This window comes from Hesperophylax consimilis, chromosome 18 (genome assembly GCF_061612785.1).
Source record: "Hesperophylax consimilis isolate HC1 chromosome 18, BYU_Hcon_1.0, whole genome shotgun sequence".
NCBI lineage: Eukaryota > Metazoa > Arthropoda > Insecta > Trichoptera > Limnephilidae > Hesperophylax > Hesperophylax consimilis.
In genome coordinates, this window is record NC_142853.1 from 34,046,229 (window position 1) to 34,071,531 (window position 25,303).

General features: G+C 33.8%; 1 protein-coding gene across 1 annotated transcript in view; it reads left to right on the plus strand.

Annotated features, from left to right (window-relative positions):
- The first annotated feature begins 1,886 nt into the window (after window positions 1-1,886).
- The window catches only part of LOC149415702 (uncharacterized), a 67,436-nt gene continuing 44,019 nt past the window's right edge, over window positions 1,887-25,303 (plus strand). Inside the window, exon 1 of the mRNA XM_089642421.1 lies at window positions 1,887-2,022. Coding sequence (XP_089498547.1) covers window positions 1,953-2,022 — 70 coding nt within the window. The 5' untranslated portion in view covers window positions 1,887-1,952. The remainder of the gene's footprint in view (window positions 2,023-25,303) is intronic.

Sequence of the window (25,303 nt, forward strand, 5' to 3'; positions counted from 1 at the left end):
CAGTATAATAATTATTAGTGTGCTACAATGACAGCACCTTGAGTTGATTTCTAACAAAAATGGCGCTATACAAGTTTAACAATTATTATTATTATAAATTTTTAATAGAGAATGTTTATAAGAATATGTCGTATTATATTAAGGGGGTGATTATTATTTTGTTTAATATTATACACAGGTAAAGACTAGTTTAATCTCTAGGCAGAGTTTAATTCAGCTAGTTTTAAATATAAATTACTTGTTTATTGGTTTTGTGCTTAACTCGTAGAACTCTATTTTTTATTAAATTTAATTAAAATCAAATGTAATAGTACAATTATTAAGTTCTGCAAGTATTTTTTGGTTTTTGTTATAGTTACAGCAGTTTCGGCTTTCAAGGCCATTTTCAAACTGTGGTTTTAGCCACGCTTAGACGACTTATTAATATGATTCTATTTTACCCCCTCCCAATTTAAAATGATTTTTTAACGGGTAAACCAATTTACTGATAAAATAATTGTGACAATAGATTTCACAATCTGTGGGGGTATTTTGAAGTTTGATTGCTGAAGTCTGATTACTTGATTTAATTAAAAAAACAACAACAACTAAAAAAAACTATTCAATCATTAAGACACGTGAAAAAAATTATAATGTACTGAATTGTGGAATAGTTTTTAAGATTTTACGTTGAAAGTACCAGAAATAGTTTTGTTTATTTATGATAAAATCACTGAATTACGTCGCTAGAATGTTTATAATTGGTTTGTTATATTGCCCTGCGAGAGACTACCATTCAGAATTGAGATTTTATTGAAAGGGCTTTAAGTTTAATGAATAGCGAGGTCTGGACAGCCAAGTTTTTCCCAATCTATCTTTTCCCCCAGTTCTCCCGCGTACATATTATTTATTTTTACCAAATATGATATTTATCCAAACTGACTCCGGCCAATTGTCGACTTCTTTGTTTCGCAAAAGGAAGTAAAAGTCTACTAATATGGTAACAGTATGCAGAGTTTACGATATTTTTAACAAATTGAAGTAAAAGTCTACTAATATGGTAACAGTATGCAGAGTTTACGATATTTTTAACAAATTGAAGTAAAAGTCTACTAATATGGTAACAGTATGCAGAGTTTACGATATTTTTAACAAATTGAAGTAAAAGTCTACTAATATGGTAACAGTATGCAGAGTTTACGATATTTTTAACAAATTGAAGTAAAAGTCTACTAATATGGTAACAGTATGCAGAGTTTACGATATTTTTAACAAATTGAAGTAAAAGTCTACTAATATGGTAACAATATGCAGAGTTTACGATATTTTTAACAAATTGAAGTAAAAGTCTACTAATATGGTAACAGTATGCAGAGTTTACGATATTTTTAACAAATTGAAGTAAAAGTCTACTAATATGGTAACAGTATGCAGAGTTTACGACAGCAAATTGAAGTCTGATTTTGCACTCAACTTTATCGGGTAAAGTTATTTAGTGCAAAGAGCACTTGAAATGAACAGCCACAAAGGTGCGCCAAGTAAGCTGACTGTTATTATTATAAATCTGAACGCTTATTGTTACTGTTATGTATTATTGTTCATGCTAACGTCAAAATTGCACAAATAATTACTCCGTTCAAACGAACACCGTGCACATAGTAAGAAATTATTTATTACTTTAATATTCTGGCTGCAATTACATTTTTTAAAAACTACATCCTGCGCCCTCCGGAGAGTAAGCGGAATTACATCGAGTACCAGGGGTACATGGCCGTGGGCGGGTGACCGTGCTGAGGGGGTGGGAGGTAGTGGGAGGGGTGGTTGGTTGGGCGGGGGCGGGCCGGTACGTATATAGGCCGCCCTCCATGGCTGCGTTCCTTAGTAGTAGCCCATTTTCTGATCTGGAAGGATGAAGGTAGACTAACGCGGGTGTTGAATTAATTCCAGTGAGGATCTTTGGACCGGCGAGTGAGATGTGGAGGAACGCGTTTCTGGCCCTGCTGGTGCCGATCTTGGTGTCGACAAGTCCACTGATCTTTTCAGGTATTTCAAACAAACTTTTTTAACTTAAAAAATCATTATTAAAACGTAACTTATCACTATTATGATGCATCTACTTCAATATTCAACAATATTTTCACATTCTTTGGCTGAAAGATTCCTTGATAAATTCGAAAAATTTCTCAAACTTGGTTTATTTCCAAAGACGAAATGCATAATTTATAAGCCAATTATATAATATATTCCAAAATTGTACTCTACAATTGTCATTAAACTATTATTCAAGTAGAATATAGTTTTTCATATAAGAAAGCTTATTTGTATTTTTGTATGAAATATATTTTTGCATTTTCTAAATTCATTTAGTTCTAATAATATATCATTAATTAAAAATTATACAACAACGTAATCATAATAAATTGATATGTTCGTCAAAAGCATTTTAATACTCATTCTCTCTGGATATAACAAACTATGAATAATAAACAAAAATGCACCTATAGCTTATATATCTGCAGATTATCTCCGCAATACTCGTATAAGTCAGAAATGGTTGATACTCTTGATAGCTGGTGGATTGGACGCTGGAACGGTTGGAGTTCGACTCCAATATCGGGTACCTACTGACAGCTATTCACCTCTTTTCAACTGACTGTTTCATTAACAGATGTGTATTTAGTTTGGCTAGTGATTTTAAAATAGAAATTTAAGAAATTAGTTAAATCATTAAAGAAAATGGTTAGATAACTTACAACTTATGATGCATCAGCAAGATAACAGAAAAACAAGCAACATCATAAAATTGAACGCTTAGCATATTTGAAGTACTACCTATCTCGGAATAACTTGCTTAAAAACATTTCTTTAAACATAAAATATTCATGAATTCCAGCTTAAATTGAAAATAATAGTTCTTCATTGTTATTATTATGTTTTCATTATTCTTCTCTTTCTTTCTTCTATTTATATCCTGTTTTATTTTTTCATTATTTAATTATTTAAGTAAATGATTTGATTATTTAATTACTGAAGACAATATTAGCAATTCCTAAACGAAAATCAGAAACTTAAAAATCAGAAAAGGAGACGGTCGCTAATTTTGTCTTCAATAATTAAATATTACAATTTGAGGTTTTACTCACTAAGTTATTAAAAAAAATGATTTGATTATTTGTGCTAAACTTCCCTCACCAAACACAAGAACCTAGCTTCTTTGTAGTGTGCACTTATTATAGTTATTGTACAATAATACACTGCACTTGTAATAAAACGTACATTGAATAATTAAATTTAAAAAACAATAAAAAAAATGACTTATGAATTGGGTACTCTCGAGTTTCGCCGTAATAAACAAAATGGCTAATGGTGTTTAATATCTACCTTCCAACCATCAGCTCTGGCCATCGGCTGTTGTCATGGTATTGTTTAATTTGATGGGCCTCGCAACAATGAGTTTTCATAAAATTCAGAGAATTCTGTGACATGACACTATTCTTTATTAACGAGTACGTGTCCCTTTGCTTTGTTTCTAGAGACATTCAACGTGTGTAACATGACACAAGGTTCAAACTACTTTTCATTAAATATATTCATAATGAAGTAATTTCTCAGTCAAATCCAATGTATATTTTGGGTTGGAAGATTTAACCACAGTTTATTTTCAAATAAATAAAAATATGATCGACAAATGAATACAGGAGGCAATCGAAATATTTAAACCCAGACTTAAAATTATTTGCTTAGTTGTCTCTGCAACAATTCTTAACATTATTTGCTAAGTTGTCTCTGCAATAATTCTTAACATTATTTGCTTATTTGTCTCTGCAATAATTCTAAACATTATTTGCTAAGTTGTCTCTGCAATAATTCTTAACATTATTTGCTTATTTGTCTCTGCAATAATTCTTAACGTTATTTGGTTAGTTGTCTCTGTAATAATTCTGAACATTGTTTGTTTAGTTGTCTTTGCAATCATTGTTCAGAACATTCTGTATTTCCCATTCAACTAAGTTAGTATTTATTTTGAACATTGAAAGATTATCACTACGTCTACGCTATAATAATCTTGAATAGCAATTCATAAAGATATCAGATAACGCCTTTTCACAATAAACTATTGCAAGGCATATATCTGATTTGATAAAGAATCTTGAATGGCGATTCATAAAGATATCAGATAACGCCTTTTCACAATAAACTATTGCAAGGCATATATCTGATTTGATAAAGAATCTTGAATGGCGATTCATAAAGATATCAGATAACGCCTTTTTACAAAAAAATATTGCAAGGCATATATCTGATTTGATAAAGAATCTTGAATGGCGATTCATAAAGATATCAGATAACGCCTTTTCACAATAAACTATTGCAAAGCATATATCTGATTTGATAAATAATCTTGAATGGCGATTCATAAAGATATCAGATAATACATTTTCACAATAAACTATTGCAGGGCATATATCTGATTTGATAAAGAATCTTGAATGGCGATTCATAAAGATATCAGATAACGCCTTTTCACAATAAACTATTGCAAAGCATATATCTGATTTGATAAATAATCTTGAATGGCGATTCATAAAGATATCAGATAATACATTTTCACAATAAACTATTGCAGGGCATATATCTGATTTGATAAAGAATCTTGAATGGCGATTCATAATGATATCTGACAACGCCTTTTCACAATAAATGATTAAGTTTTGAAATTTTTTTAATGTTTTTAAAAGGAAAGATATTTTAGTTTAAAAATTGGTGTGGAAATCTCTAACTACCAATAACAGGGCCTTACTAATAAACGAATTTATAAATTTTATAAAGGGATCAGGTTAAAAAAAATTAATAAGAGGGTTTGGTTGTTTATTGTAAAAGACTGGAAAAACCAGAACTATGCGCATTTAAATGTAGGGCGAGGTTGTTTATCAGTAAAATCCAGAAAAATCAGAATTATGCTCACTTTAATGCACCAAAACATGACTATTTTATAAACTCCACCCTGTCATCTTTGGGGATGCTGCGTGAAGGTTTTTTTCAAGGAAAGAAGTCCTGGGAAGGAAAAAAGTATGAGGGTTGGGTTGGAATATGAAGGTCAGTGTGTCCACGAGTGATGGACGTATCATAAATACGTATATACCCCCATCCCTCTCCCTGGAGTGCCACGCGATGCAGGCGATGAGTCAAGAGAGTCCGGCTGGAGAGGTTAAAAGGTCTCCCTCAACAAGTCTCTCCCGATCAAGCCTGCGGGCGATGCATTTCATCCGGAATTTATTTATTTAATTTTTAAAACACTTTTTTTATGAAAGTGTTAATAACGGGTAAAATAGACTGAATATACCAAACATAATCCGCGTGCTTAAAAAGATCTATTATTATATACGAAAATAATCATTTTTTTATGAGGATTTCCATTGAAACTCTAAAACGAGGAAACTATTATAAACCACCCGTAATTTTGGTTTGTTTAAATTAATTTAAGATAAATAATAATTATAAAATATTTGGATGATTTGTATAGCGCCGTTTCTGTGAAAAATCACACCAAGCGTGCCATTGAATTCTTTCGTTTATCCATAAATTTAAAAAAAAGGTGTTTATTTACTTAATACTATACTTAAACTACTAGAGTCCGGTCATGTTGTTATGGAACATAGAATTGTATAATGGTATTTATGAACGTGAATGATGTAAGTGTGCGTGCCCTGCAAAGAGAATTTATAATAATTATAAGTCAACTAATTTAGCAATGTTGTAATATCATGCAATACAAAGACAATAAATAAAAAGCTATAAGTAATTTATATCCCACGACAAGTGATGTTTTACTTGTTGCTTTATGGAATAAAAAGAAGATTAATCAAATTGATATTTTCTATCTATTATTCTCTATTGTTGCAGACCAACATTTTAGTAAATTTACTAAAAACGCTTGATGTGTTTTGTGCGGAAATTATTATTTACCCAAACAACTTTGTTGTTCTGCCATATAGTTATAAATTACAAATTAAAGTGGAGTTCTACAAAACAAGCAAATATACCAAAAAATATTTAATGTTTAAAAGATATTGCACACAAAACACTGCTCGATCAACATTATCCATTAGCACAGACTGGTGTAAAATCACGGGTATAAATCCAGTTTTGAAAAAGACAGTTATTATAATTTTCCGTTGAAATATTATATTATAGCTAGATACATACATACCTACTTTAGCGCTCGTCGGAAATCTTGAATGATTCTATAGAATTCCAAGTAAATTAAAAATAATTTGACTAACCCTAGACACAAGGAAAAGCCGTTTAAAGTTGATTAATCGACCGATTGTACCGTTAATTTAACGTTTCATGATTCATTTAAATTTATAAAAATCACCTACCCGACTTGGGTAGCTATCTCTCGTGCTAAATATACATAAACGTCCCAACCATACAACGCACTGTATTCACATTATCTCTAAAGAAACACAAATCTCCATATATTAGAACCTCAAAAAAGCTTTTAATTTCATGCACACTTCCCCAACGCAGAATTATACGCAAACTTTTCACTGAGAAGTTGAAGGAACCCACCGAATAGGCTTTACGTATATAAATTATGAGTTACCGATATTATCAAAGTAGCTATCAATATATCCTTACCTTGGGTGGACGTGTGATAAGGCCCTGTATAATTTACTGACATACACCATAGTGGTCTATGAAAGATCCGCCGATGCAAGCATTATTAATTAGACTGAGAAATATACGCTTACACGGATTAATGGAAGAATATGAATGTGAGTAAGGGAAGGAGTGTGCGCCAGGAAAAAATATTAACTATGGTATAATGAAACATCTATAATATTGATAGTAAAATGCTAGGGTAAAAATATCTTTTCGACGGAGTTTAATCACAAAATGTTAAATCCTAACGGAGATACTTCCCTACGTACAACGAAAATTGTAAAATTACATTAAAATAAATAACTTATTATCCAACATTATACAGTTTCACAGAACCAAAGTTCCTTAATCAGGGTACAACATTATACAGTTTCCCAGAACCAACGGTTCTTTCATCAGCGTACAACATTATACAGTTTCACAGAACCAACGGTTCCTTCATCAGGGTACAACATTATACAGTTTCACAGAACCAACGGTTCCTTCATCAGCGTACAACATTATACAGTTTCCCAGAACCAACGGTTCCTTCATCAGCGTACAACATTATACAGTTTCACAGAACCAACGGTTCCTTCATCAGGGTACAACATTATACAGTTTCACAGAACCAACGGTTCCTTCATCAGCGTACAACATTATACAGTTTCCCAGAACCAACGGTTCCTTCATCAGCGTACAACATTATACAGTTTCACAGAACCAACGGTTCCTTCATCAGGGTACAACATTATACAGTTTCACAGAACCAACGGTTCCTTCATCAGCGTACAACATTATACAGTTTCACAGAACCAACGGTTCCTTCATCAGCGTACAACATTATACAGTTTCACAGAACCAACGGTTCCTTCATCAGCGTACAACATTATACAGTTTCACAGAACCAACGGTTCCTTCATCAGCGTACAACATTATACAGTTTCACAGAACCAACGGTTCCTTCATCAGCGTACAACATTATACAGTTTCACAGAACCAACGGTTCCTTCATCAGCGTACAACATTATACAGTTTCACAGAACCAACGGTTCCTTCATCAGCGTACAACATTATACAGTTTCACAGAACCAACGGTTCCTTCATCAGCGTACAACATTATACAGTTTCACAGAACCAACGGTTCCTTCATCAGGGTACAACATTATACAGTTTCACAGAACCAACGGTTCCTTCATCAGCGTACAACATTATACAGTTTCACAGAACCAACCAGAAGCATATTCCACTCCGGTGCAGTTCCAGCCAGTTAAATGTTAATTACATTTCTTCGGAAGTTATTTATTGAAGGCCTTCATTATTTATCACAATACACTGGTGGGCATTGAAAAACACAATTTACCCCTCCACCCGAGGCCACCAAATAACACAAAGAAATGAATCGCCTTTTATGCTGCATCATTGTTTTGTTTGTTTCCAAGATTTGTTAATAGTTTCAATTTTAAAAAAATATCTGGATTTTCTTTCTCTAACTTTTGCGAACTTTTAAAGGTTTCTGTAAAACGGTTGAGCAAGGTTTGTAAATCGGTGGCGGGTTGCAGAGTTATACTAATCGGACAGTCTTAACAATTGAAATCGCAGAACAATAATCGTGATTAAAATAATAAATAATTAAATTGATTTCACAGTTATCTTCATGTCATAGTTTTATTCGTATGTAAACGACCTTCTTTTATCTTTCGAAATCAAGACAATTAGAAGACAATTTCGAAGACAATTAGTGGCACGCATCCACCAACATAGTTCCATCATAGTCGTAACCCGGGAATGTTAGTCTTTCTTAATATTATTTTTTTTTTAAATTTAATTAGGTTAATAGATCAAGCTTTTTTATACTGATATTGTTTATAATCTTATGCATATATTTGTATATATATATATATATATGAATATGAGTAATTTGCCTGTGTTACAACTGACTGTCTTTGTATTTTATTATTTTGTATTGTAGTAAGTTATAAGTTTCTTTTTATTGTTTCTTTTTTATATATGGCTCTGTTTTTGTGATTATTTAAGTTCTTATTTAAATTCTTCTGTATATATTTTAATATTGTGATTTCTCGCTTTTTGTATGCTTTGATAATATATTATGTTAAACTGACCTGCTGACAAACTGCTTGAGCAGTTTAGCGGGTATAATTAATAAAAATAAAAAAAAATTAAAAAAAATATATATTTGACGGCCGGCATAGTCCAGTGGTAACGCATTGGACTGCCATTCCGAAGGTCGCGGGTTCGAACCCGGCGTGCGCAAATAAATTTTATTTGATTAATTTGTGTTATTTCACAATTAATTAATTAAATTAATATATAGTATATTTGCGGCACGTTCCAGAGTGGAAGATACTACCAGTATCGCCCTGGTGTAAGACCACCATTCAGAATTGAAACGTTGCTCCAAATGGCTTTAGCCGTGTTTAGTGACTAGATCTGAATAGCCAGGTACTTCCCCACCTTCCTCTTTCCCTTCCCCACTTACCTTCAGCCTCACAACATCCCCCAATTGGGGATGCCATAGTCTCACTGGCTCCAGACGGGAGCAGTTGGGACTCTTGTGAAGTATTCACTATAAAAAAAAAAAAATCAGAGTATGCTATCGTTAACAATGGAATACACCTAATATATTAGTCAACTTGGCTACTAACCTGTAGAATGTTGCTTGTGCACCCGCGACGCGACGTCCGGGTGGACACCTAATATATTAGTCCACTTGGCTACTAACCTGTAGAATGTTGCTTGTGCACCCGCGACGCGACGTCCGGGTGGACACCTAATATATTAGTCCACTTGGCTACTAACCTGTAGAATGTCGCTTGTGCACCCGCGACGCGACGTCCGGGTGGACATCTAATATATTAGTCCACTTGGCTACTAACCTGTAGAATGTTGCTTGTGCACCCGCGACGCGACGTCCGGGTGGACACCTAATATATTAGTCCACTTGGCTACTAACCTGTAGAATGTTGCTTGTGCACCCGCGACGCGACGTCCTGGTGTACACTTAATATATTAGTCCACTCGGCTACTAACCTGTAGAGTAGAATGTTGCTTGTGCACCCGCGACGCGACGTCCGGGTGGACATCTAATATATTAGTCCACTCGGCTACTAACCTGTCGCTATGATAATATTTTCCACGAAGGAACAAAGACAAGAGCAGCGCCGTCTTTATATTCCCTTTAAATTACTCTTCCTTGATTAATTCAAGTCTCAGACATCATAACTACACAATAAATGTAAAAGTTTTTAACGTTTGTAAAAGCGAGTTTATTTTTCAGTTGTCTCGTGAGCGAACTCGTCATAATGCTTTGTAATAAGAGTTTTGTGTAACTAATAACTGTATGCCAAACTGTATCTCTTAAACGGCTGTATGTACGAGATAGAGTTTTGTGTAACTAATAAATATAATTATAGCATTTCCGTAAACAAGTTAAACTCAAAACACCAGTTTTTTTAGTTAGGCCCTTGTGATCGTAGGATCTAGAGCTTAGGCCCTCGAAATTAATTATTTTGGCTTGGCAACTGGAATAAATTAAACCTATTAACTCCATGATGATTGCGTTGGATTCAATTGAAATCTACCAAACGTGTTTTAATAACATCGGGGATAATTTTTCTCAATTATTAATAATTAATAAAAACCTAGATAGATCACCCATTTTCAATGAACATTGGCGTTTGTAATATTACGGTTCAATTATACTAGTACTTCTGTGAGCGGTAGACCTCGCCGACAAAAGCGTACAATTCTCTCTTAATAATCACAACCAACAATCCTCTGAAATCATTAAATTGTTAAGTACTCGTACTTAATGGTAACCATTTTTTTTCCTAATAATTTATTATAAAGTTTATTGTAACATTTTTTTATTTAAAATAAGGAATTATACAATTAGTCCAAAAAACATTAATACCCGAGTGACAATTTTCTTTCAAACTTTCTTCAACCCGGTAGGTACCATAATGTATGGGACCTTTAGGCATGCACAAGATAAAAACGTAAAAATTAAGCACCGGTACACATTTACCTTTATCGTTTGTAACGGTTCAAATAAAGCACTTGAGGCGTTTCATTTGAATCGTCACAAAATTATTTAAACCACCATGAAAAAAAGCAAAAGTACCATAATATTGCTAAGCTCAGTCAAAGTTAGCAATTTATACAATGTAATATATCCCTTGCTTGAATAATAAAGTGGATGTAGCAGAATTTCGAAACCGGAAAAGGAACGTACAAGCAAATTAACAGACAGATTAAATCCAAAACGGTCGAGTTATAAGAGGACTTCTCTTCGCTCAGTTAAACAGGTATTTTGGGAAAGGATATGGCCTTAAATTCTACATTACTCTGTGGTGAGATTATGACAGGGCGGTTTAATCTCTGTGAATGCGGGCGGAGGTATCTTCAAATGAAGTAAGCAGTTAACCTGGATCTTTAAGAAACCGTTGATATGGTCGATGGGGAAAAATACAAAGTCAACTAATTCATCTTCAGCCGAGCTGTAGCGCACAGAATGAAATTCCGATCTTTATTTATTTATTTAGACATACATTTATTTTGTACCAGTAATAAGGTAGGTATATTAAATTTAAAATTACATTTGTCCTTGTATAATATTTTCTCACTTTGTCTGGGGTGAGAATAGTTCTAATAATTAATAATGACAAAAAATAATAAATAGCAAGAAAGTGTTGAAAGACGAAAAGAAAGTTTAGCATGTTAATCAAAAATTACATGCTCATGAATTGTAATCAACCATTAATAAAATAAAGTGTAGGTAGTTTTAGTATAATTTAGAACACGCAAAAAAATTAAAGAGTGTGTAAAAATGTACTAACCTTTCTTAACTTTTATATGTTGTGATTGCATGAGTAAAAGTTGGAGTTATTTGCTCCATTATATAAATAGGCTAAATTTCTATGGCTACAAAAAGGAAAACTACTAAAAATATAAACATTCAATGAAATCTTCGCTGGTGTTTTATTGTCCTTTATAATCTTCGTTGATTATCTTCCAACTCCTAATTAATATTCCACAGCTTTTGTTATGTGTTACGTGAAATAATTTGCCTAAATAATTTACTGAACATTTCAAAACATAAACAGACCTCGTTTAAAATTTATTTCTTTTGAAACAAAGGCAAGGAAATTTGCCACGAAATTAGTCAAAATTTAACAATCTATTTTACATGTTCCACGTATCATATTTAACGCCCAGCGGCGTGCGGCGTGCATGCGCTGATCGTTTCGCCAGAAAGGCGTAGGATAAAACTAAGTTTAAACATTCTAACATTAATAAATATTTTAATTTGTGCGCATTAGAAACATTAGAAATCAACAAAAAAATTAATTCAAGCATTAATATAGTAAATAAAATAATAGCACCTTGCAAATCACCCCTATTGACAATGTTCCCCGTTATGTTGACTCCTCCCTCCGTTTCCCTCTCAACCCCCTCCCCCTCCCTCAAATCCCTCCCCCCAAAGAACCAAACTAAATAAAACCCCATATTTCTGCACTTAAAAATTTAGTTTTAACATAGCTAGTTAATGACACGGACGTGTCGAAACCGGTCGCTAATTTTATAAAAAAAAAATTATACGTAACAAATGTACATTTTTGTGATTATTCGTTTTCTCATTGGTAATGTGCTGTTAATAGTAGTAATTTCTCAAAACTTCAATTTTGTGATCTAAAGATTGCAATCCGTTTGTTAACATAATACCATTATCTGAATTTACAAAGTAATTATCGAATTTATCTCAATTTATCCCAATTAGGAGAAAAATATCTGATCTTCTTTTATTGTTTAAAATTGTTAATTCTAGACTGGACTGCCTTGATGCTATTAATTTGTTACATGTACCTCAGAAGCATACTAGATGGAACATATTCTTTCACAACAATAACTTGGTGTTGAATTCTGTCATGGAAAGGATTCACAGACTTTGCAATGAATTTATAGAATATGAATGTATTTAGAACCAAATTAATTCATCACTTGTTAGTAAATGTCAATAATGACATATCATAATATGCTTAGGTATTCATAATATATGTTTAAATTATTTCAAGCGTTCTCTAGTCATCGTGTTATTAACTTACCAAGTAAATTGTATTTCTCTATTTAAAAAAAATATTATTTATGTTATATTGTGGTTATTTTTAACTTATGTTAAGTTAAAAAGTTTGTTAAGTTTAAGTTACTGTTGTTTTTAATTTAATTTACAATCTTATTGTAAAGGCCAATAGGGCGATAATAAATGAATACATATTTTACAGGTTATTTTAACTTCTGTATAGATAAACTAATTAGTGTTGAACATGGAAACACTGTTGGCTACATATGATTTAAGATTTTCACGGCCAAAAGTATTTTTGTTATTTTGTTGGGATGTTATGCCGTGTTGCACTTCTTCTTTAGCCAACGTTTCGGACAACGTTACAGTGTCCACATCAGCCCTAATGTTGGCTTCTCATTTAGAGGGAGGCAGGCCAACATCTGATGTTTGAACATGTTAAGGTCAGAATCTCTCGGTGGTCCGTAGCGATTGTTTCCGTGAACAGCAAATGTGTGACGATAATTTCTAGCAACGGTGCGCCATTAAGTATTTTCTCTGACTTTAAAAACTTCAACGTGCCTATGGAGACAGTATTTTGTTAAAGGCCTAAGTTTCGAGGTGGTTAAAGGAATTCTCAGAAGCCCCTATTGGTTATATTGAAGATGAACCTCGTAGCGGAAGACCGTCAACCGCAAGAACTAATATGCGTTCTGATCGTCCGCGATTAAGATGGAAATGACCCTTTACAAAGTCTTTAAGAACTTTTCTGTAAAAATTCAGGTAACCGTTTAGATCAAATTGGCACAAAATTCTTACGGACCATCCCCATTTACACATATGTATAGGATCAAAAGAAACTTGAATGATATGTAGAAAAGGGAGATGATTGTAAATTGAATTTAGGCATGATTATTGTTTTCTGACCTTATTTGAAAAGGAATACGTTTGTAAATTGAATTTAGACATGTTTATTGTTTACTGACTGGATTTCAAAAGAGAGATGATTGTAAATTAAATTTAGGTTTGTTTATTGTTGACTGACCGAATTTGAAAAGGAAGATGATTGTAAATTTAATTTAGGCATATTTATTGTTTACTGACTGGATTTGAAAACGTAGATGATTGTAAATAGTATTTAGGCATGTTTATTGTTGACTGACCGGATTTGAAAAGGATTGTAAATTGAATTTATGCATGTATATTGTTGACTGACCGAATTTGAAAAGGAAGATGATTGTAAATTTAATTTAGGAATATTTAGGACGGGTTGTTTCGGAGAATTTGAACAATTCATCAAACTTCAACGTTCATTTTCAAGTTCTGTGAAAGATTTTTTCAAGTTCTGTTTTTATTTCAGTTTTGTCAAGCAACTAGCCTACAATGATATAATAACAGAACTCGAAAAGGACTTTCACAGAACCCGAAAATGAACGTTGAAATTTGATGAATTGTTCAAATTCTCCGAAACAACCCGTCCTTATTGTTTACTGACTGGATTTGAAAAGGTAGATGATTGTAAATAGAATTTAGGCATGTTTATTGTTGACTGACCGGATTTGAAAAGCCACAAAACAGTTGGTCAACATAGAAGTCAAGATTTATGGCCTTACTTATTAGGTAGGTTAGAGTACCGCCGCCCCGGGAACCATTCATTGGATAACCAACACCCATGCCATAGGTCACCCCAAGTGAACCGCTACGTTTGTCCGGGTCTTGTTGGGAGTGTCTGCCCACCAACTGCGTGGCAGGCCAGATCGCAAGAGACTTGTTGAGGGAGACCTTTTGACCTCTCTAGCAGGACTGCAGAATATGTGCGGTAAAAGGGATACGTTAGTCCGTCACTCCTGGACACACTGCCCCCAGATTCCTACCTATCCCTCTTGCCGTTTTCCTCCCCAGAACTTACCCTCCTCCCATCACTAAAAAGACCCTCCGCACAGCATACCCAAAGATGAAAAAGGCCCTTAGAAGGATTACTGTCTTCGGGACCTTCTGTGTGCTAATGTAAAAAAAAATTTCAAAGCTAAAATATTGCATCTCCTATTTTTGATTGCAATTGAGTTAAATACTGAAATGTACTAAAGATAACCTAACAAATTTGCATTATCTAAAGCTACAATTCCAAAAAGATAAATAAATTAAAGTATACCGCCAGGCAACATTTTATGAACACTCACATTATTATATCTTTTTAACAATATACTTTATCTTTATGCTAAACGAAAGTCAAAAGCCAAAATAATATTATATTTACATCAGATGAAAATCAGATGAAACATGGTTATCAGACAATATTCCTTCAACCGAACTTGGACTGCATAATTATAATATTTTTCGCTGTGACCGCTCCTCCTCTTCAAACAAGTCTAGAGGTGGTGGGGTTATGATATGTGTTAAAAAAAATACTCTTGCCACATTCTCGATTCTCGTAATGATGTATCTGAAGAACTATTTGTTTGTGTTCTGCTTGGCTCCAAGAAACTTATCATTGGTTGTATCTACATTCCCCCATCCTCTTCAACAGATATTTACAAGTCACATACTGAAGCAGTAGAACGTATTTCTATAAATGCCGATTCATTATTTATTTGCGGTGATTATAATCTAAAGAAAGGTAATATGGCTCAATGACAATCATGGTGTCAAAACTCCTAGTAACATTTCCCTTCAAGCTTCTATAATAATGAATCTATTTGCCTACTTGAACATGTTCCAACTAAACTCAATCCATAACTGTCAAGGTTACTGTCTTGACCTGATCTTTACTAACACGCCTAGCGTTTGTGTTAGTGAAGCTTCTGACTCATTACTACCAATAGATAAATATCACCCACCACTCGATATCAACTTCACTAATCCTTTCAAAAATGTTACCTTAAAATCAACGGTTACATACCACTACAAATTTAACAAAGGTGACTATACTAGCATGAACAGATATCTCGCCCAAACTGACTGGACATTTCTTGAATCGAACATCAATATTAACGATGCTACATTTAAATTCAACGAATGTATAACTCATGCCATAGACTTATTTGTACCTAAGGGAACTTATTCCCAGCCTAAGCTTCCCATTTGGTTCAGCATGAAACTAAAGAAGTTGATAATCGAGAAAAAGAAAATACACAAATTATTCAAATGTACGAACAACTTGGCGCATTACCATAAATTTTCTCAGCTAAGAGAACTATCCAAAATCGAATCTGTTAGGTGCTACAAATCCTACATCGAACTCACTGAGACACAATTAAATCTTAACCTTAAACAATTCTGGAAATTTGTTAAACAAAAAAGTACTAATGATAATGATCTCCCTCCAAGTATGTTCTTTCAGATCACATAACTGCAATCGTTAATAAATCGCTCAAACTACTTGGTTTCATCACTAGAATCACTTCGGACTTCAAAAACGTAAATACCCTTAGAACTCTTTACTGCTCCTTGGTTCGCCCCCATCTTGAATATGCTTGTGTTATTTGGTCTCCTTTTTATGCTGTCCACATTCGACGCATTGAATCTGTTCAACATCGGTTCTTAAGAGGGATTGCTAGGAGGCTAGGTTTAGAAAAGGGCAAATACTCATATGATGAAATTGAACGAACTCTAAACCTCTCTCCTTTGGAAGTCCGTCGGGAAAGAAATGACCTCATTTGCTTCTTCAAAATTATAAATGGTATTATTGATTCACCTACGCTACTGCAACTCATTCCCTTCAATATCCCCTCGCAAAGACTCAGAAATAATGAACTGCTCTTCCTCAACCATCATTCGACAAATTATGGAGATTATTCACCATTGTCCAGAATGTGTAGACTGGTCAACTCAAGTCAAAACCTTAACTTTTTTGGGATAAGTCTAAATGATTTTTGCCAGTCACTAAACAAGTGACGAAATATTAAGTGTCCTATGGTCCTGACCCACGGCGTATTCTTGACTTGATTCGACTTGTCACTTTATTTTCTAATATTATATTAACCATATGTCTTTGCTTTCATGTACCTTTGTCTACTCCGATATTTTTCATTTTACTTTATTCGTGTTATTATTTTGTAATTTGGACGATGTCCGTTAATAAATAAATAAATCAGATGCGGAACTAAAAACTTTTTGTATTTCTCAAAATCTAATTTTCGAATGTTTGCAAACTTTCAATTTCATTTTTCTCGATGTTTGATTTATAGAGATAAAGTATTTTAAGTATAAACTATTAATCATAACTTTCCTTTCTCAACCTAATGTACCTACACCCCACGCATTCAGTGGAAAATTCTCACAAGAATTATTTTATCCACGTCAAATTCGTCGACCACTATGTTGCGGAAGTCCTAAAAGTCTTACGTAAATTATTTAAAATTGTATCTGTCAATATGATAAAAATTGTTTTTACGCTTGCAATAACCTTTAAAAAATGTAAACAAAACTATTTGTATTTATACCGAGAGAGCATTTTTTGGTTATTTTGCCGATCAATATTTTGTAAAGAAAGGCAATTAGATGTAATAGAGTTCAGTACAATTTTGCGGAAAAATTATCAATTGAACTCGAATTGGTTATTGAATTTTTAAAAATTCCCCCTATCACAGCAAATGTAGCCATCGGATAAGAAATTGTATCCGAAGAACGGTTTAAATATTCACACCTATGTGTATGATAGACAATTATATTATTAACTTTCTACTGACAGAAGAATACACGCGTCTTAAAAAAGGAGGTAAATAAACGAAGTAATTTTTTAATTTCATAAAAATAATGTAAATGGAAATATGGTGGACTTTCTTTTGCTAGAGAGCTACGGGAATCGACGAACACGTAGTGTCGGTGGATTTCTCGTAATCATTGAATTTATTTTAAATGCAAACCCTTTCGAAACCATTCAAGCGAAGCGAGGGTGAAAAATGGAATTTAATACTTCACCGAAATCCTAAATATTCTCCGAAATATGTTGGTATGGTTAGGTTAGGTATTAATGTTTCTATGTTAGCGTCGTGATATGTCCCCGATAGTTTGAACTAACGTTCAGTAGGTGTGGGTACCTCAGTGACTGTAAAGCAAAACGAGAACCGGCTCGGAAATCTTAAATAATACCTATCGTGCCATATCTCAATTGTTTCCTGTCTATCATTTAACTTTTTTCAAAGGTTCTAAATCACAAATCTGATAAGAAAACAGAGCAATGTAGTCGGCCTTGCAGGAAATGTAAATGATGCAGAGTATTAATACGTTTAGAGCGTTGAGAATAAAAGTATCCAGTTCATAGGTTCTCTTCCTCCTACTTTCTGTTATAAAGAGTCTTAACTTAAGCAAATTTAGTCACTGATCAAGCGAACATTCCTAAATATACTTCTTCTCGATGTATTCTCAATACACTCCTCTATTTGTACACGCGTGTTTGTGCGTACGTTTAAACATCATGGGATGTGACGTAGGACAAACTGTATTGTGGCACAAAGTGGAAACATATTAGGAGTTGTTTCTGAAAGTTGGTAAGCCCATAATCTGTATACGGAAAAATTTCAATTGAGTTTGAAATTCTATTTTTATCATTATTTCTAGTTGTCAACCCAAATGCGTTGCTTATATCTTATCGATATAATTCTATCGATATTAAAGGACTTACAGAGTACTTAAAACATATATGATTTTCACGTTGATACATTACATGCTAGGAAAAGACGCGATGGTATCAACGCCATGTGCAATAATGAAATGAAAAGGTTTTCAGACCTTTGAACCTTTTTTTAAGGTTTTTCCAGTGTCCGTGGGCACCACTTACAGAGTTTTGAATAAACCTTTCATTAAACTGGACCGTTGCAGTTTTTGCAAGGTTTAGAAAATTAATTAAAGTATTATACTTATAAAAAGCATTGTATCTCGCGTGGGTTTGGTTCATACACAATTGTTTCGTCCTAAAGCTAATATTTCTAAGGCTATCCTCTAAAGGGACCAAAGTCAGACTTTCGATAGGTATCTAAAATATATTTTAGCGATTTCGTTTCAAAATTGGCTTATGTTCCGAATTAAGTTTTGAGAAACGATTTTTCCATTTTCGGGGGCCAATGTTATACCAGAAAATCGCCTCTTAAAATTAAAACTTGCTAAAAAGAGCAAATTCTATACAGGCGTTGATATTATGTCAAATAAAATTACATTAGCCCTTTTAGAAGCAAGCCATAGATTGCTCTAAAAATTTGAAAATTCTATATAGGTCTTGATATTTTAATTAAAATTACATTGGGCCTTTTAGAAACAAGCCACAGATTGCTCTAAAAATGAGCAAATTCTATATACCTAAGCCTTGATACATCAAATAAAATTACATTAGCCTTTTTAGAAGCAAGCCACAGATTGCTCTAAAAATGCCACAATTAGCTTGTTTCATTATTTTTTTTTCATAATGGTTCCTGTAAAGTTTTCATAAAATTAATTCTAACATTGTCTAATATTATGGATATGTCCAATTGCATTGGCACTAGGGCCTAGGCGGCTTAAGCTCTCGAGTGGTTTTCAAGCAAAGAAAGCTTTTATAAATGCTTTCATCAATAATTTATCTTGGTTATTAAGGGCGCATTGACCTTATTTATACGTAAAACCCATCACCATTTGGTGGCGTGTACATTATAAGGTACGAGTTATTTGTATAAAATTTCGTAAATTTTAAAAGTTCTCCCACATACAGAATGAGAAAGGGTTAATGTAAACCCCTAAGACAGTGGTCGTCAACCGTTTGCTCGCAAACCAACTGTAGCCGTAGTTTTGTTAAATTATGTCACAATATTTGATATAATTTATTTTCCATTGCAACACTTTTCAAAACAATATCAACAAATTATTAATTTAGTGTACTGAAAATAGCCTATACCTAAATATCTCAAAATGTCAAATAGTTAGATTAATAAAAAAATCCACTGATTTTTGATTACAACATTGACAACAATGCTCTTGAGACATTAACACAAATCAAAGATTTTGCATCACTTTCAAATCTTTCATTTGTTAACCAGATAACAGAAATCTCTAATAAGGGCTTGAAAATGTTGGGATTTATAACTAGGCTAACCAGAAATTTTAACAATCTAAAGTGTATTAAATTGTAACATTTTGCCTTTGTAAGAAGCCAACTTGAGTACAATTCTCCTGTCTGGAAACCACATTATAATATAGGTACATATTCCTACAAGTTATTGAAAGAATACAAAACAAATTCTTACGTTTTATAAACTTTAAAATGGGTAAGCAATTACGTGTATGTATACGTGTATGTTGGACTGCTAAATTATATGAATATGTCGAATATGTACACTGTTAAATTATATGAATATGTCGAAATTGTCAGACAGAAGAATTGTCACTGACTTGGTATTTCTTTATAAAATTCTAAATGATTTAGTTGATAGTCCGGTATTACATATCCGGTATTGCTAGAATTGATAAGCTTCCGGATTCCACAACGTAATACTAGAAGTCAGGATTTATTCAGTTACGAAATTCTGGGACTAACTACCTTATGTATTCCTCTTTACCCAGAATACAAATGAAGGGAAAAAATATACCAAGTTAGTGGACATATTCAATTTATCTTTAAACAAATATAAAATGTTGTTATGAAGCAATTCAGTTGTGTACAATAAATAATGTATATTTCTTAATATTCATATGTAAAAGCCTTGAAAAAGGGCTTTAATTAATAAATAATAATATTGACTATTTGGACATTCGGGTTTTACCGACTGTGAAATATCATGGATCATATTGCGACAGCCTCGTCTATTAGTTTAATGCATTACATTAATGCAGATATAGATTTTAAAGGATTATTGTTGAAGTTGTAAGGATATATGATTTTATTTTTATTTCTAGTACACGTAATTGAGCGTCACTTTCATATGTTTAAGAACAATAAGAATGCGCACTAGTATTCATGTTATCAAAGTACAACACGAAGTAACTATTTTGAAAGCATACGTATGCGCTGTAAACAATATAGAATTAGGACACTATTACAAAAAACTAACTCCTCTCATATTTTGCTAGTTTGACGACCACTGGAAGAGTGAAAAAAATGACATTAGTTACATAGGTACCTACTTACATTACCAGTTTATCACAGGGAAGGTGCGGCAACTTTACTGTACCCTAACGGTCACTTTGACAACCGCCTACTAAGAACAAATTCCGTCAGTTTTTCACATGTATTGGGTAAATTATTATATCGTATTATTTTTAAGTTAAATATGACATTTATGACAGTTAGTTAATTGTTCCGTCCACGAGAAGCCTGCATAACGCGCTGATCCGCTTCCAACAAGCAAAAGGGCAAAATAAAATGTACGTGCGTTCCCATCAATGTTTGATACGATACGATTGTACTACTCAGCCGGGAGTTCTCCTGTCCCAGTGAGACCGGTACACCAGGGGGCACCGATTTGTTAGGACTTGAATAAAACACTAATAAAACACTCATTAAAATGAAGAGACCTTATCTAAGTTTATCGTCTTTTGTGGTCCTTTAGGCGCCAGTGGGTTGAACATTTCAGGCATTTGCGAAAACGCACACACAAAATAAATGCGTTCCCTTGCCTCAGTAGCAACGGAAATGGTGTTTAATGAAATACACCATTCACCACATTCGTCCAAGCACTCTTGATATTTATGTCTCTATTGCAATGTACATTTGTGTCGAGATTTAAATGCTACTTTTTTTATAGAGAGTTGTTGTGATGTGTCTGTGTTTGAGCTACTTGTGTTCACATACATGCTTGGGCCACTTGTGTTCACATACATGCTTGGGCTACTTGTGTTCACATCCATGTTTGGGCTACTTGTGTTCACATCCATGCTTGGGCTACTTGTGTTCACATCCATGTTTGGGCTACTTGTGTTCACATCCATGCTTGGGCTACTTGTGTTCACATCCATGTTTGGGCTACTTGTGTTCACATCCATGCTTGGGCTACTTGTATTCACATCCATGTTTGGGCTACTTGTGTTCACATTCATGCTTGGGCTACTTGTATTCACGAATTATTCACACATAGAAATTGAACTATGTTTTAAAACATCTTTTTTAACATTATCCCCACACAGGAGCAGGAAAATTATTTTCTTCAGAACCAATACATCTTTGGGGATGCTGTGTTGGGGGTAAGGAAAGAAAGGAGAAATTCTGGGAAGGAAAAAGGCATAAGGGGTGGGTAGGGTAGGAATTTAGGTGTCAGTGTGTCCAGGAGTGACGGATGAATCCATCCCTCCCACTGCGGTGCTAGACGATGAGTTGAGAGAGACCAGCTAGAGAGGTCAAAGGGTCTCTGGGGCACCCCTGCTAAGTCACTAATCGTAACGAACAACTTGGGGTACCAATATGGGGCGGCAGTACCCATACCCGCCTCCCAGATTGAACATCTACTTTAAATCGAGCATAACTTCCTTTTCGAGAGAGGTTTTTACTGATTGTAAGGCGTGCGCTTGACAAATTTCAGATGTGTAGCCGACACACAACACGTCCTGTTAAGTATTTTTTAACTTACTTGGTAGTAGGTACCTACAAGCGGCTCAGCGCGTTGTGCGGGCATCATGTGGAGGAAATCAAAGAGTTGACTTGTCACACCCAATATATTATCTTAATTTTTAACCATTTTCGTGAATTTTCTTTGGAGTATTTTCTGATTACTGAGATCAAATGCCACTCTGAGCGGTATATTCAGTTTTCAGTGTAATTTTAATCGAATGAAGGTTACAAAGGTTCTATCAATAGGAAGCCTTTATTCGTGATCCAATGTAGTTAAAATCAAAGTGCATTCTTCGATGAATATTTAGTAATAGGAACGTGCACGTGAAGGTTTCAAGCGTATTTATAATCAAAGCCAACGGCGAGTCAATATTTAAATTTGCTGTCCACCTTTTTTAATCTTTTCTACCCAATACGCAATCTGGATGGTGAAAAGTGTATTTGAAAATACAGAGCTTTTATAGAAAAATTGCACAACAAAAGGGTTCAGCATTTTAATTTTCTTGAAATATTCAAATATATTGCATGGAACAAATTATCCTTTGTTGATAAATACTTAGAGAGGTTAAAATAATAGCATGAAATAAATAAACGTTATAAGTATAATATATTTATCTTTCAAACAACATTATGACTCGAACTCAAAACCTTTCCTCTATCCGGGAGGAACGAATCTGACCACTGAGCTTCTGAAACCCATTACACTCAGTTTACAGACTTTTACTAGACTTTGCCCGAGTTCTAATACGTTTTGTTATTCTTATCGAACAGTTGAAATGTATGAAGCATACAGCACGCGGCTTATTGTCTATCTTATTGACTGACTAACTAATTAACCACTAGGCCGCTTCTTGTAGGGCAGGCAGAGTGGATGAAACTCGCTGTTGGCACACACTCCTTGCTTCATTCACAATGTTACATCGTCTCATACACATCCCCACCCCTTCTGTTATTCTGACATGTCTTCCTCTACCATATTACATTCGCCTCACACTCCCTTCTTTGTTCATTCGCTCTACGTTCCCAAACGATCTAAGCGGTCTTTTTTTAATCTAACTCATGGTGCTTAAATCATCCTTGCATTGTTTGAAAATCTCCACATTTCTCACACGATCATACGTGGTTTTACCACGCATACGCCTCAGAGGTCTCATTTCTAAAGCATTCAATAATTTATTTACTGACAATCAGAATTACATTTCAAAGCTCCATAGTTTATGATTGATAAAATTTGTGTTGACCTAAAATTTTCCGAAAGAAAAATATGTGTTAATTCAAAATGCCAGAACTCACCATTCGAGAATTTTTATTTCTCAAGCGACACACATTTTGTTACTATAAAGTTAGGTAGCCATCCATACATTTGTTAATAAAAACCTTATTATTTAATCCAAGTTCCTGTGCTGTATCAACAACTAGAGGTGTGACATTTCCCTTCCATTGGTACAAGAGTTACACGTTCCGTATGGCCAATCGTCTAAGTGCTGTGTCCTTTCATATTTAGTTTGGAGAATAAAGCTGGTTATTGCGTTACGCAAAGTGTGGATAATAGCACATATCATGGCTTTCCCAATTTCACGAACGCCGTAAAAACGTAAGGTGGGCGAAATAACGTGCATTGCTTATGGCTGAGATATAAAGCACACTAGAAGACCACTAGTTCGTGTCGAGTCTGTTGCAAGCTATTGAGAGAATATCCTTAGTTAGTATTGTAGTAGTATCTTTCTATTAGGGCAATGGGCAATAGGTACGAAATGTGCTAAGGTTCTCGCCAGCGCCGGCGCTTGTCATTGGCTCGAGGGCTGGTTGCTCCATAGCGCACTAGTCAGTCTAGTCACTAGTCGTGCTGGTCTACATTCCACTTCTTGTCGGAGGCATAATCTTTTGGAAGGCTGTGGGAAAATAGTCAACACATTATAATATATTTTCATCATTTTCAAACGTGCTAATATCTTCACCACAATGTGCAATATCCAAATATTGGATATCTATATATATGTTGCTCTGTGTCAGTCATATTTGGTGTCAGTTGGACGTGAAAATTTTGCGAGTTTGTAATGTTTTTAATGAAGTTTTGTGCAGAATGTCAGAATGCTAAAAAATCGTTATTATTTAAATTTTAATATTTCTATTTTTGAGACCGATAATTCGTGGTGGAATTCCATTATAATATATTAAAATAAAACAAATAAAAAAACTTTATTCCACTTAATTTTATTTTGACCGTAACCGGTTTCAGCTCGTCAAAGCCATCTTCAGACTGGTACACAAAATTCTTAGTCTACGGTTTATATACACAACATATGGGGGAGGGGGGAGAGGGGTAGTTTATAGGGTTTTAATCAATTTTATTTGTTACAAATTAATCAATCAATCTCTCCCCCCTCCCCCATATGTTGTGTATATAAACCGTAGACTAAGAATTTTGTGTACCAGTCTGAAGATGGCTTTGACGAGCTGAAACCGGTTACGGTCAAAATAAAATTAAGTGGAATAAAGTTTTTTATTTGTTTTATTATAATATATTATTAAAATTTTAGTTTAAATTTAATTTAAATTTGAAAAATTCATCAAATTTCTGAGTTAAATTTCATGTTCTGTGTAAGATTTTTCAAATTCTATTAATAATAATAATAATTTATTTCACAAAAAATTATACAATAAAACACATGCGGAAACTTTGACTAGCCAACTAGGAATGGATCCTGTTTTAGGCCTGTCAAGCAACTAGCCTATAATGATATAATAACAGGACTTGAATAGAACTTTCACAGAACCCGAAAATGAACGTTTAAATTTTATGAATTGTTCAAATTCTCAGAAACAACCCGTCCTAAGTGATAAAATTATATATTTATATAAGAAAATATTCTTTGAATTTGAGCCCATACTTAAAAAATATAAAGTTTCAAACAATTTTTGCGCTGCAAGTATGCTGAAGTGAACTTTATATAAAATTTCAGAGTTTGTGCAGATGATTAGACGATAGTTTTATTTTACTTTTTTTGAAGGAAAAAAGTTACACTTAATTTTAACTCCAAACATAACAGTAGTGGCATTACGTGCGAATATACTGTAAATATCGA